The sequence below is a fragment of the Mercenaria mercenaria genome, chromosome 18 (genome assembly GCF_021730395.1).
Source record: "Mercenaria mercenaria strain notata chromosome 18, MADL_Memer_1, whole genome shotgun sequence".
In the NCBI taxonomy this organism is placed as follows: Eukaryota; Metazoa; Mollusca; class Bivalvia; order Venerida; family Veneridae; genus Mercenaria; species Mercenaria mercenaria.
The window spans coordinates 11,998,063-12,013,398 of NC_069378.1; the positions used below are offsets into that span (position 1 = coordinate 11,998,063).

The window sequence follows — 15,336 nt, forward strand, 5'->3', positions numbered from 1 at the left end:
GTTCAATGTTTAAATAAGTGTTCAAACTTTCAAAGCCACGTGTCAAATAATTTTGACAAAACATGGACTTGTACAAAAACTGAACCAATTTCCAAGTCAAAAAAGGGCCAAATTTCAGCCAAAATATTTGTCAGAGTTATGTACTCTTGTCTACAGATAGAAGTTGCTATGATAAACAGGTGATAAAAGTTTCAAAGCCATATGTCAAACACGTTACACAAAATATGAACTGGTACGAAAAACTTAATCAAGAATTTCAAGTCAAAAGGGGCCATAATTCAGCCAAAGTCCTTGATGGAGCTATGTACTCGTGCCTATATCTGGACATGGTGATGGTAAACAAGTGTTGAAAGTTTCAAAGCTTTATCTCAAAAGACTTTGTCAAAATAGGGACTGTTTTGAACAACTTAACCAAGGTGTGACGCCGACGCTGAGTTGAGTAGGATAGGTCTACTTATTCTTCTAATAGTCGAGCTAATAGGCATAATAATATGCACCTATTTATTTGTTATCTAGGAAGAGATAATAATAATAGACAAGGAACTGATTGTTTAATAATCCATTAACCGTCATTAAGTAAAAGAAACTGTTTGTGAAACCGTCCCTTGTATCTCGTAACGGCTACCAAATGTGTGGGAAACATAAATACCATACGGGTTAATTATCATTGAAAATCGTTTTTTCACAACATATTTAACATTATTTTCTTTAATCTTTATATTTTTTTCTGCCAGTTCTAATCCTCGTGACTTATTTGGTGATTTATTTGGTGTTTCTCGGTTATTCACGTTTTGAAAGATAGGGTGAATATTGTTATCTGTAAGTAAGGTGAATACTGATGAAGTCTTATTTGTTATTTCATTTTCAACAAAATTTGAAATGTAAATAATCCTTAATCTCTAAAAAACAGAGGTTCCTACCCTTAGAAAACTCCTTACAGGCTTGTCTAAAGGTACGGAGCATAGGTATTATGAATTATTGTCAGGTAGAGTCAACAAAAAGTAATATTCTGTATTAGTAATTCAAAAGACCTTTAAATATTGTACATAATGTTAAAATATAAATTGAATATTAAATTACTTATGTTATTTTTTTCACTAAATGTGCATGTAGTTTTATAGAAAAAAAGGGGAACTATATATGTGTACATTAGCATATTTAATTTTGAAAAGAGGCAGTGCGAAACTATATCACTATTATACACTGGCCATGCATTCTCTTTCCAGGGTTTTAGTCTGCAGCATTGACGATTTAAACAACGGAAAGGTTACAAAATGCGCCAAGATGCACCATTTTACGTTTAGAAATTAACTAAGAAATTTCAGGGGTTCCATTTGACCCGGGACCCCGGGTCCGGACCCGGGAGATTTTCAAAAGACGCTCAAAGGACCCGGCATGATACTTGCCTGTGCGTCCTTCGGGACCCGGAGGCATTTTCCTTTGATAATCCTTTCTCTTATCATTCATTTCCTTCAGTAAAACTATTTCCACGATAGACACGTATATTCCAAAATAAACACTCGCGGTCATGCCCTCCTGCCTTTCATCTTCAGCTAAATCCCGCCCTTTCTCATGTAGACATGCCTCGCTGATTTTTTTATCAGCAAGTTACGTCACGGTGAGTGCACATAGGTAAGAAGAATCAATGAAGTGTTTAAATTAATTGATAAAGAGTATTGATCCTGTGTACTGTCAAAAAAGGCGCCAATTATTAAATTATCGTAAGCAGCTGATTACCGAGCATGTGAAAGGTGCCCTGCAAGATTTTTTCATGCCAACTTTAAATTAGACCATTGTTTAGTGATCATACCGTAATTTCAACAAGAAACTTCACAAATTTTGATGAATTTTGAAAGCAAAATTAAGTTTAGAATGTCCGTTCACGAGTCTAATTACACCCGGTGTCATATTCATATTTCCAAAATTCCTTAAAAAAACTGACTTTCAATGCAGTTTTTAATGATAAGTAGCATCATTATTTGAGGAACTATCTCTGATTTAGCTTAGTTGGCCAAGTAAACTGAGCAAAAAACTACTTTCCGATGACATTCCAAAAGTGTACCAGTATCCGGATAGTACATTTTGGATACATTTTTATAGAGTGTTATAGCACTGTTCTGTTATTAAAAATTAAATGAAATATAGAAGAAAAACCTAATCAAAATAACATGAATTTTGATAAATATTAGTTTACAATATGAGACTATATGACCTGAAACTGACATTTTTATTATGCTGTAACATGATCTTGGGTTTATTGTTTTCTTAGGTAAAGATCTACGTATTACTAAATAAAAAAAATATAGTCAATTATATGGACTTGTTGGGACAGGACTCCTGTATTTTGGAAAAGGACCCTTCAAAATTTGGGCCCAAGGGTCCTGGGACTCTTGGGTTTTCAGGTCTAGTGGAACCCCTAGAATGTAAAATTTTTCCAGGGGAGCATGCCCCCTAAACCCTAGAACAATGGCTTACATTTCCATGCTACACTGACACAGGTTTACTTTCTCTGAGGTACAGTAGTTGCCCCCGACCAACACTTCATTAGGAGAAAATTTAACGTCATGATATACATGAAAAAAGGCACCACTTTGTATCTGTAGTGTAAGAATTCTACAGGAGCATGCTCCCAAACCCTCCTAGGACAGTGTCTTACACTTCCATTTTGGCCTAGCTACACCCATTAATTATGAATTTCGTCAGATAGCACCATATTTTGCATTTAGAATGCAAAAATTTTCCAGCCGAGCATGACTGCCCCCCTCCCCAACCAAACACCCTAGAACAGTGGCTGACACTTCCATTTTGGCCCTGCTACGCACTTGACACTGGTGTACTTTCTATAAGGTACAGTAGTTCCCCTGGGTCTACACTTTATGAAAAAGTTTAAAGGTCCAGTTACACACACACACACACACAAATGCACCGCTTTGCCTCTGTGATGTCCAATTTTTCCCAAACCCTATAGGACAGTGGTATCTACTTTCCAGATTTTATTTACTTCACAACAGCGGGTGTTAAGTGCTGTGTGGCGGCCGTAAAAAGTCGCCCCGACTTCATCTCAGTGTTGTTATATTTTCTGGTCCTTCGGGATCATTGATTTCAAGTCATTTAGATTTGAAGATTGAATACTAGTTAAACCCCAGAATTTTGAATTTTGCAAAAATACACCATTTTGCATCTAATTTGTGCAATTTTTACGTGGGAGCATGCCCCAAAACTCACAGGACAGTGGCATACACTTCCATTTAGCCTAGCAACGCCCCTGAATTATGAACTTCACCAAAACACATCATGTCTTATCTAGAATGTATTTTTTCATGGGTAACATCGCCCCATCCCCCTTAGAACAGTGACTCATACTTCCATTATGGCCCAGCTACGCCTTTGACACTGGTGTACTTTCTAAATTGTACAATAGCTCCCCCGGGTCTACACTTCATTTTGAAAATGAAAAACATAAAAGTCCAGATATAAACCAAAAAGCACCATTTTACATCTATAATATGAAAAATTTATGTGGAAGCATGCCATACCCTCCTTGGACAGTGGCCTACAATTCCGTTTTAGCCTAACTACGCCCCTGAATTATAAATTTCAAGCTTTAGGTCTTGTGATTCAAAGTTGCATTCATATTATAGTATTATGAAATATTGCCATAATTACAATGTATATTATATTTTATCACAAGTTACAGTATAAAATGATTACATTGTTTATTCATAATTTCATTATGTAAAACAGTTTCAATAAAGATTTTTAATAAAACACTTCTCAAAATAAAACAACTATTGGGTTATCATATTCATTCTTGTTGTGAGACACAAACTTTAACATTGACTAAAGTTTTACAATCATTGAACATGTTCTAAAATTCTCAAACCACCATTAGAACAGATTCAAAGCTTATCAAATTGGTCAGTGCCATTAATTCACATTATCTGATTCTTAATGGGACATCATGCTGACAAGACAACAAGCCTGAAAATTCCAAATCAAAATTGATTCTCCAGCTACCCCTTGTCCTATAACTGAACACTTGTTTTCTCAACGGAATATATCAGAAAAAAAACAACAGAAAAACTTACCAGTGTTACAAGCACGATGTTGCCATCCTCCGCAAGAATAACAATCAATTGCTTGATGATGATTTGCAACAAGACGTGAGCAGTGTAAACAAAGCACGTTTGAACTCATGATAACAAGTGAAAAGGAAAGAAACAGGGCAGTCTTATATACTGGATTAAAACATTACTTATTAAAATTGCAATCAAACTGTGAAAATGTGAAAAAAAAATAAAATAAAAAAGGCACAAAAACTAATGCTTTAATTAGAAAAAACAAAAGAAATTTCCAAGCAATTATATGCTTAGTGTTTTATTAGTTAGTAATTAAGTTGTAATAGATGAAAAATTGTATTTCAAACTTCAGTTTTAATAAAGAAAGATCAAAAACTATCTTTTTCACACTTCCAGATCAAAGGATAAACAGTTTGATTAAAATGTAAAAGATGAAAGGTTCAGTAATTAGCTTATCTCAATGTTATTGACACCTTGGAAAGTAGGTAGCATGTTTGATAGGCCTAATAATTACCTGTTAATTAACAATGAATGAAAGAAAATTCAGTTATATACATGCTATTTTCCATTAAAATGCATTACTTTGATAATTAAATCAAAATAAATGATCATTTTTATATGGGTACATTTTGACTTCTGTCACATTTCTGGGTACATTTTGACTTTCATTAGTGGGTACATTTTGACTTTTTGTGGGTACATTTTGACTTTTTATTTTTGGGTACATTTTGGTTTGGGTACGTTTTGACTATAATCCACGCAATAAGGGCGTATCTACATATAATCATATGTAGATACGCCCTTATTGCGTTGAACCCTCGATATATAAATCCTATAATCATAAATCTTCTCTTTAATTTATACAGATTCATACTGCAATACAATTAAATTAACAAGCAAATTCGATGAATTGGTATCCCCCGCCGAAAGGGTTTGTGGTGAGGAATGGCAAACAAATATATCCGGCAAAAAGTTAAGGATGTTACTAAGAAGCATCAAAATCAATTTAACAGAAAATGAATAATAACAAGAGCCATGTTACACATGGCTAATCCCCCCCGCCGGGCATATTATAATTGAAGGCTAAAGTTCCTGGCAAGTTAGTGTCTGAAAGTATTAATTTTGGGGAAAGCTTTGAAGAACCGTTTAGTTGTGGTCCGCATGAGGGGCTTTAAAGTTAATCTTAAAAAAAAAAAAAAAAAAAAAAAAAAAAAATGCAAGTCCATACAAAAATCTTTATCAGGTAGAAACTGGTCAAAATACACCTCAAAATTGGATATAGCATGCATGTTGTACTACAGAAAAGTGGTCTCGATTTTTCCCTACGACTAGTAATGAAAAAGTTACAATAAAAGCTATTTATAGTAACAACAAAGGGAAGTAATTCTAAAGAAGGGAACTGCGCATGACACTTTGTCTCATGATGGTGTATAATTAATTGTGCCAAGTTAAATCAAAATCCCTCCATGCATGAAGAAGAAATGCTTCGGACAAAGTCATTCTTGTATCTGACCTTTGGCATCTAAGTGTGACCTTGACCTTAGACCTAGTGACCTGGATCTTGCACGTGACACTCCGTCTCGTGGTGGTGAACATTTGTGCCAAGTTATATCAAAATCCCTCTATGCATGAAGAAGAAATGCTCCGGACAAGGTTTTCATTCTTGTATCCTTTGACCTCTAAGTGTGACCTTGACCTTAGACCTAGGGTCCTGGTTCTTGTGCATGACACTCCGCCTCGAAGTGGTAAACATTTGTGCCAAGATATATCAAAATCCCTCCATGCATGAAGAAGATATGCTCCGGACAAATTGTTTTAAGAAAATATGATAAAGGGGAATAACTCAAAAATAGGCAAGGTAGAGTTATTGTTCTTGCATACTGCACTTCCTCCCAATGTGTTCTATCAGTGTATGAAGTTTGAAGAAAATCCCTCCAGTACTTTTAGGGTTATGCTCCGGACAAAATGTTTTAAGAAAATATGATAAAGGGGAATAACTCAAAAAATAGGCAAGGTAGAGTTATTGTTCTTGCACACTGCACTTCCTCCCAATGTGTTCTGTCAGTGTATGGAGTTTGAAGAAAATCCCTCCAGTACTTTTGGAGTTACGCTCGGGACAAAATGTTTTAAGAAAATATGATAAAGGGGAATAACTCAAAAAATAGGCAAGGTAGGGTTATTGTTCTTGCACACTGCACTTCCTCCTAATGTGTTCTATCAGTGTATGAAATTTGAAGAAAATCCCTCCAGTACTTTTGGAGTTATGCTCCGGACAATTTTTTTAAAGAAAATATGATAAAGGGGAATAACTCAAAAAATAGGCAAGGTAGAGTTATTGGTCTTGCACAGTGCACTTCCTCCCAATGTGTTCTATCAGTGTATGAAGTTTGAAGAAAATCCCTACAGTACTTTTGGAGTTATGCTCCAGACAAAGATCGTTGCGGACGCACGCACGCACACACGGACGGAGAGCATTTCTAATATCCCCTTCGCCTTTGGCGGGGGGATAAATAAATGTATGTTATGTTGATCCTGACTAATAATATTATTTTGAATGGAATATGTTTACTGTAATAAGATAAGCTTTTAGAATTAAATGCCATCTAAATGGAGTTATTTGAAATGTGAGCTTGAAGTGTAACTAGAATGAAATATTGTTTTCGTGTAGTTTGGCACCAAGTGTTGTTATTTAACATGTACATTTGAACTTAAAAGAAGAGATGTCCTAGCACAATCAAGTAAGATATGTTGAACATGGCTGGCGGCGGGGTTGGTGTGGATGTTGAAGGTTTGAACATTTTTTAAAAAAGGAAATGGATTTTTTTTGTGGGAGGGGGGAGGGGGGTAGACCGGGTGAGGGTACAAAACTTCACATGTAGATTATAAATATTGATGGGGGAAAAAATGTAGTATCGGGGTGGTGTGCATGACTGGCTGGAGTAGCGAGTTGGGGGAACGGTACAACTTTGCATGTTGATAAATATTCATGGAAGGTTTGAAATAAATTTAAAATAAGGAATGATTTTTTTTTGTTGGGGGGGGGGGGGGGGGGGAGGAGAGAGAGAGAGTGAGGGGTCGTGACCAAGGCAAGGGGGTGCCCAGGTGTGGGTACACAACTTCCCATCTTTATAATAAATGTTCATGGAAAAGAATGAAAGAAGTTTAATGAAATTCTACCAATATGGCTCCGGACGTGGAATTTTCATTAAATCAAGGGCAATAACTCTAATGAAAATTGACCAATTAAAATAATGACGGGCATCATCGAAATATGTTGGTTCATATTTATTTCAAGTTTCGTGAAATTCTACCAGCTTGTTACTGAGAAATCGCTGCAGGCGTGGATTTTTCATTAAATCAAGGGCAATAACTCTAAGGGAAATTGACCAATCCAAAAAAAACTAGAAAGGCATCATCGCAGTATGTTGGTTCATGTTTATTTCAAGTTTTATGAAATTCTACCTGCTAGTTACTGAGAAATGGCTGCGGACGGACGCCATTTCAATACCCACCTCCCGATTTCATCGGCGGGAGATAACTACTAGATCTAATCTTATAAACTACCACAACATCAGTTTGTAGTGTCATGTACAGCTGATGTCTCCCCGTAATTAGACTCGGTGTTGTTATGATACCTAGTTCCACTCAAAACAACTGCTTTTCATGAGATTTCTTCGTTATGATCTCATCTTCAATAGTTGCAGTCTTTGTTTCATCTTAATACTTCACATATCTCTATAATAGCAAAACCAATCAGATCAGGAAATCAATAACGTTTCAAGGGAGACAATTTCATCGATAAGCCAGCGATTTGGCTATGAAAGCTGGCAATGTTTTCTTATTATATACTGTTCCTTTTACCTGTACGAATGTCCTGAGAAAATTTTTGTGTAAACTTGTGTTTCTTAATGCCGGTGTTCCTTAATTTGTTTGTTGTGTCTTCGTTGTCTGTATGTTTCTTTCTATGTATTTGTTACCACTTTACCATGTACACATTGCAATTTGGTTTCATTATCTGGAGCTGCATTATTGGAACGTTGTGATTCCTGTCTGGTCTTTGTCCTTTATACTACAATATAATTCAACTGCAGTCAGCTGATAAGTAGTATTCTTAATCATCTACAAGTTTCGCCAGTTTATAAAAGTCTGTTATTTTTTTATTTTCTAGAGCAGTGGAGGGAGGCACTGCGAATACTGCGACAGTCACTATAACAATCAATATTGGTGACGTCAACGATATCTCTCCAGTATTTGCAGAAACCACTTACCAGTTCACGATTCCTGATGGATCGGATATAGGTAATTTCATATCATTAAAGAGCAGACAAGTACATTCATGTAATAAGAATAAATACTGCAATCAGACGAATTGTGCTGAACTATTTTTTTATTAAAAAAAAAATAAAGAAAAAAAAAATTCAGAACAAATTATTGCATACTGGCATAACATTGTAGTGAATAATTTCAGTTTACAGATGGATATAATTTTTGTTAAGGCATAATTCTATTAACATTTACAGGCACAACATTAGGTATGGTTACAGCAACTGATAATGATGGCACACAGGCCAACAATGTCATCGACTCATATGACTTTACTGGTAAATGCCCGCTTTTCTTTAAAATCTCAAATGTTTATATTCATAAATTTAGTTTATCATACTTCATTAATACTGAATATTCTGAATTTCTGTCTTTATTCAGAAAGATTGAAAATGTAAGCATTTCTTTATTCAGAAAGACTGAAATTGTAAACATTTTTACTGTTATAAACATACATTTGCATTTACTATGTCAAAATGATTGTTCTCCGTATAATTGGAAAATTACAGCGGGAAACACAAATGAAGATTTTGCAGTTAGTGATGCAGGGCAGATAACCATGGCCAAGGCAATAGACAAGGCAAGAACAGCTAGCTACGAGTTGATTATAACAGCGACAGATAGTGGTAATCCTGCTATGACTGGCACAACAACGGTTAGCGTGACTGTTGGAGAAGATGAGGGCAACGGTGAAGGGGGAGACAATGGAAACGGCGGAAGTACAGGTGGTGGAGATGGTGGTGGCGGAGATAATGGTAACGGTGGAGATACAGGTGGTGGAGATAACGGTAACGGCGGAGGTACAGGTGGTGGAGATGGTGGTGATGGAGATAACGGTAACGGTGGAGGTACAGGTGGTGGAGATGGGGGTGGCGGAGATAATGGTAACGGTGGAGATACAGGTGGTGGAGATGGAAATGATGGCGGAAATGGAGATGGGGGAGATAATGGGAAAAGTGGAGCCACAGCTGTTTTTGCAAACATCGTGTTTGTTCTCTTAACAGATTTTATAGTGGTTGTTCTTATCGGTGTTTAATGGAAAACAGAAAACGCACAATAGATTCTATTAATCAGAACTGCTACATAGACTTCTGTTCTCAACAGAATCTTGTTAAAACATCATGTTGTGAATAGAACTACACAAAAAGTGAAATTTAAATTCAAAGTGGCATTTTCTTTTGTTTCTCATTTTAGAATTCCGGGTATTTATTTTTGTCAGGAGTTAATTATTGTCACTTTCTGATCCAGTTTGTATATCGGATTAGTAAACGTCGAGTATGGCTTTCAATTGCCGCACCACAGACTTTCCCCCAATATATAGATTTTCGTGGCAAGGTTTATTATCTGGTCATCAGCAAAACCACATAAGTGTAGTGTTGTAATATTATATAAACTAAATAAAGTTTAAATTTCACGTTTTCTCATTTTGAAATGTTAGAAAACATTGTGGACTCCATAGTTCTCTTATAAATTCATTATTGTCTAGCTCACAGCATTTGCTTATGACTTATTATGTAATCAGATAAACACATGTAATACGTAATTATCACTCTAAAGTTGGGGTATAATATTCCTCAACATAATAATAGTATTTTTGTACGACAGTAGAATTCAACCTATGAAATCAATTGTATTTCATACCAAATTGCTGAAATCGTAAAAAGTCACTAGAGCTCTTTTCTAATACATGTCTGACATTATATTTGAATTTGATGTTTTTATTTCTAGGTCTGTTAACAGAAATACATTTGTTTCATTTCAGATATATTTACTGATAAAGACTTATATAAACTGTATTTCCTGGCACCATCTAACATGTATTTGGATAGAACAGAGGCATTTATGATATGTATATGTACATTGACCTGTGGTCTGTTCTCTTCAAATGCATGTATTGGTATCTTTTGTCTTAAATAATCTAATACTACTAGGAGTCAATATACTGAATTATCTATACAGAATTTTATTATTTCATAAATACACTAAGCCTAATGCAAAGAAATTACAGACTATTTCACATTGTTGATGTAATAAAGTTTTATCTTTTAGTAGAATAGTTATGTCTTCTTTCTTCTCAAAGACAACATACTTTTTATTGCTTCGTATTAGGTGAACCTCTAAACATGATGGTGCCGTACGAGCATATTCTGTCAGTGTGTTAATTGTGTACTTAAAGCATAGTCATGTTTTAGTTTTGTCCTACATACTGAACGGGAAACTGTTTTCTAGCAACATGTTCCTTTTGGGAAGCAAAATAACTATTTTTGACTTGTCAACTGCATTTAAAATGTGGGAAAGTCTGTCAACTAAAGTATCCTCGTGTTATGCAAATTTGATCAAGCAGTAAGATTTTTTAAACAAAACTGAAAAAATCATGTTCATGTGTAACACATTGTAATCATTGTCGGGTCTTATTTCAGGATGATACTATTATATTTGCTATTGCCCAGGCTTAAGTTACAGGATGGCATGGGCCTATTTGATATAAAGGGGGAAAGGTAGGGGTTTTTATATGGGCCCGGAAACGGCCCAAAATTCCCAAAAGGGATGTGACTATTTCGGAATTGTGTATTTTTCTAAAAAATGATACATAAAAAAGGGGTTACTTAAAAAAAAAGTTTTACTATAGATTTACGTCTTATTGTTGTTGAGTAAATGTTTCATCCGTTTTTTTCGTGCCCTGAAGGGGGTTTGACAAAATAGACAAATTTCCCCCCAATTTGTCCCTCCCTAACTAAAATCAGGGAAAGTGTTTTTAGTTTTGACAAAAATAAAAATTTGTATTTTGGGATAAATCCGATTTCATGCCCGGAAAGTTTTTTTTCCCAAAAATTTTGGGGTTTTGGGAGGCCCAGTGATTCTAGCCCCCGTATCCTAAAAATTTTAAAAACCCCCCTGATGGGGCCAACTTGTTATTTATTTTTTTTCCCAAAACCCCCCCTTTAAACCCTCAATTTTTTGAAGGTTTTTTGTTTAAAAAATGGTGCCATCCTTATATTTTTTTAAACCATTTTGGGTTTTTAAAAAAAACCCCCCATAACAACCCCCCCCCCAAAAAGCCAACCCCCCCCAAAAATTTCCTTTTTTCTACTTTAAAAGTAAATTTCAAATGTGTTTAAAATAAAATTTCCCCCCCTTGGTTTTTTTAAAATTAGGGTTTCCCCTTTAAAGCGAAAAAATTAAAAAAATAAAAACCAAGTTTCCCTTCAAAATTAACCTCATAACAAATCCAAACCCAAAATTTGGGGCCCCAAAAAGGGGAAATTTTTTAAACCCTTTTTTTTTGAAAAAACCCTCCCCCAAACAAAAAAATTTTGGTTGTCGCTGTTGTTTTCGACAATTTTTTTTTTTTTCGTAAAAACCAACAAAATTTTTTTTCAGGGAAAAAATAAAAAGAATGCCATTTTTAAAGGAGGTTTTACAGAAAACCCCTTTTTGGGCCCAACAAATTGTTCCCACATGAAAAGGTCCTAAAAAGAACATGTAGAAAACCCCCAAAAAATCCAAAATTTTCCAAAGATTTGTAGTTTTATTTCTTTTAAAAGTTCAAATTTGGGAAAATTTTTGTTTTTACTTGTTTCAGTTTTCCCTCCCTTTTGAAAGCTTTTTTCCAAACTCAAATTGTTATTTTCAAAAAATTCGTATTTCTTTTAAAAAGGGTTCTCATTTTTGTGATTAGATTTTGGGTTTGGCAGACTATCGAAAATTTTAAAAACGAAAGTCGAATTTACCCCAAGTCTCGACAAGACACCCCTCGCCAAGTCTTTCTAATAGGTTTTAAAAGACACCCTTTTAGTTTGTTGCCTTTTTATTTTAAAAAAAGGTCCGAAAAAGAAAATAACAAAAAAATTTAAAAGGAAAAAACTTTAAAATTTGACGGTCTTCGGATGTGTTTTCGAAAAATTAAAGGGATTTGAACAAATGTCCCTAAACCCAAAATGTATTATGTGAAAAAGTTCTGTGTTTATTGCTTACATTTTTTGGAAAAAAATTGATTTCTATTTCATATATACTAAAAAAAAATGTATTGGGGAAGGGATCCTATTAAAATGGGGCTGTTAAAAATCTCCTCAGCTTGGGGTTAGGACAAGCCTTTTGGACCTTAAATTTTGTCTAAAAGCCGACCCCGTATTGTTTTGACCCAAGGGCCAATGCTTTTAAAGGGTTTTTAAAAGAACGGGCCTTTAGCCGTTATTTTCCCCCCTTTTAGATATTTTTATTTATCTGTAAAAATTTTTAACCTAACGAAAAAAAAAAATAACCCCCTTTCTAAAATTGGATGGGGAAAAGAAAATCCCTGACTGGACTTTTTTGAGGAAAATTATTTACAAGCTTTTTATAAACCCATATAAGAAATGGTAAAAAAGTATAAACACAAATTTTTTCCATGAAGAACTCAGGGGGTTTCATAAATTTTCCCTTAAAGAAAAAAACCTTAAAAAGAAAGGAAGAACTTTTTAAAAACAAAATATAGCTGAGAAAACATTTTAAAAAAGATTCCCACTGTGTTTTAAAATAAAAAAAATAATGAAAAAAAACCCCCTTTCTGACGCAAAAAAGCTGTTGTTGAAAACTATAATATGACATTTTTCTGTGAGACCCAAATAACTCAAAACTCTTTTTTAAAATTTAGTCCGGCAAAAAAAAAAAAACCCCTTGTAAATTTTAAAACCTGTTTCCAAATAATTCAATGTTCACTGTGAAAAGTTTTAAAACTTAGTTTTGGGTAAAGCTAATGATTTACATATTTTGTTTTTTTCCTTAAAAATTCCCCAAGATAAATTCTCTTTTTCAAACCAGTAATATTTTTTATTTATATTCCCCTTTTTTTTTTTTATATAAGATACTTGTATTATCCCGGAGAAAAAGTTTTTTTAACTATTTTTTATCACATTTACTTTTTTTTTTATGTTATACCTATTTTAAATATTATTTTTTTTGGGAAAAAAAATGGAGAAAATGTTATTAACCCCCCGTAAATAAAACTATGATAAGAATCAAAAAACAATTTTTAAATTTCCCTAACTGAAATTCTTTTAAAAAAAGGGCCCAAAAACCCCCAAAAACAAAAAAATCAAAATTTCCTCTCTTTTTAAAAAGGGAGAAAGTTTGAAAGGGGGCTAGGGAAATCACGTGGGTAAAATTGCTTGTAATTTTTTTTTAAGATAAATTTAAAAAATGCTTCAAATTTAGGGTGATTTCGTCAGTTACAAAATAAAATTTGGGATGGGCCAAATAAATAGAATGAAATTTTTAAAAACCCCCCAAACCCCATTAATTTTGGGCCGGGGCCCCCAAAAATATGATCTTGAGTGGTTTTAAACCCCAAAAAATTTGTTTAAGTTAAAAGGGGGAAAGCCCAACCCCCTGTTAAAAATAGATCCATACCCCAACTAGAATATGACCAAATGTAAAATTTAAATTTTGTTCTATCTTCTCATTCTTTTGTTTTATATAACTTGAAAAAAGATTGTTTGTTTTTTTTGTTTTTCAAAGTTTTGATTTATTTCAAAAAATCTTAAAATTATTTCAAAGGTCCAGTGCGGGTTTTTTTTGGGAAAACAGAAATATATTGAAATTAGTTTTTGGGCATAATGTCTTGTCCGTAAAAACCCCTTTGCATGCCTTTTTTTTTCCCAAAAAAAAAGGGGGGTTAAAAAAGAAATGTATTTTTCCCTTTTTTGTGTTTTTAAAACCTTTTTATATAAGTCGGGTAAAAAGTTTAAAAACCCTTTCAAATATCATTGTACTTCCCCGTTTGCGTAACACAGAAAAAGGGTTTAACCTTTTGTTTTGGGAAGAAGTAATTTTCCCTTTGAAATATATTTTTCTATTTTTTTTTTAAAAACTTAAGTGGGTTTGTATCTTTGCCCCCTTGATAAATAGCTCAGAATGATTTTTAAATGATATTTGCCCAAAAAACCTTCTTTTCTTTAGTTTTTTCCCCCGGCCCAAGACTTTTGAATTAAACAACTTTTATTCTATTTCCCCCATTTTTAATTTTCCGTCTAAGGGTTTTTTTCAACTTAGACACTATCTAGAGCTTCCCATCCCAACCCAGTGATTAATCTCTAAAATTGTCCCTTCCCAAAAATAGGTGCCAACAGGACAGGACAAAAAAGGGGGCCGAATTATCAGGGGTTGTTCAGGTCAAATTTGAGGAGATAAGAAACTTCCATTGAAAGAATGCTTTTATTTTCGAAGAAGGTGACTGAAGTTACACGGGAACAAATAAGACAGAAAAAAAAATTTATTTCAAAATAAAATCACATATTATAGGAAAAAAGGCAAAAGGCAAAATATATAAAAAAAGGGAAATGTCAGTTTCAGTACAAAATTTCTGTTGTGGGGACTGGGGCCCGTTAAAAATAACTTGCGGCTAAAAGAAGATGATTTTCCTGTAAACCAAACAGCCAAAAAGGTTTGGGGTTTCGGGTTTTTAATTAAAATGAAAGAAAACCAAAAAAAATTTTTTAAAGGGGAAAAAAAAATTAAAACCTAAATTTTTCCCCCTTTTTTCTGTTTTTGGGAAAGTGGCTTTTGGGTTTTATATGTACTAGCTCCTGTGTTTTTTTACTGCAACTGGGTAGTGATATGAAACCCCTGAAGGTGAAGACAGAATAATAAAATGCATTAAAAAATTTGGGTGTAAAACCCCTGGGACCAAAAAAGTAGGGCTTTTGATTGTGACGAGGCGTGGTTTTTAAATTTGTCAAAAACCTAAAATTTTTATCATTTAAAAAGTTTTTTAATGTTGGCCTTTTTTTTTTCTAAGTTAGGAAAATTTAATTTTCTTTTTCAAAATTAAATTTAATTTTAATTTTCAAAGGGGTTAAATTCGGGGGCCCTGGTAAAAAGAAAGTTTTTTTTAAAGGAAATTTTCCTTGAATTTTCCCTTGAATATTTTCCCGCTTGTAGCTTTAAAAAAAGTCAT

The 15,336-nt window shown here is 33.9% G+C and overlaps 1 protein-coding gene across 1 annotated transcript in view; it reads left to right on the top strand.

Moving 5' to 3' along the window:
- Positions 1 to 10,450, top strand: part of LOC123538564 (uncharacterized) — a 40,995-nt gene extending 30,545 nt beyond the window's left edge. The window contains exons 3-5 of the mRNA XM_053530684.1: positions 8,248 to 8,378; positions 8,600 to 8,680; positions 8,912 to 10,450. Coding sequence (XP_053386659.1) covers positions 8,248 to 8,378; positions 8,600 to 8,680; positions 8,912 to 9,438 — 739 coding nt within the window. The 3' untranslated portion in view covers positions 9,439 to 10,450. The remainder of the gene's footprint in view (positions 1 to 8,247; positions 8,379 to 8,599; positions 8,681 to 8,911) is intronic.
- The last annotated feature ends 4,886 nt before the right edge of the window (positions 10,451 to 15,336 follow it).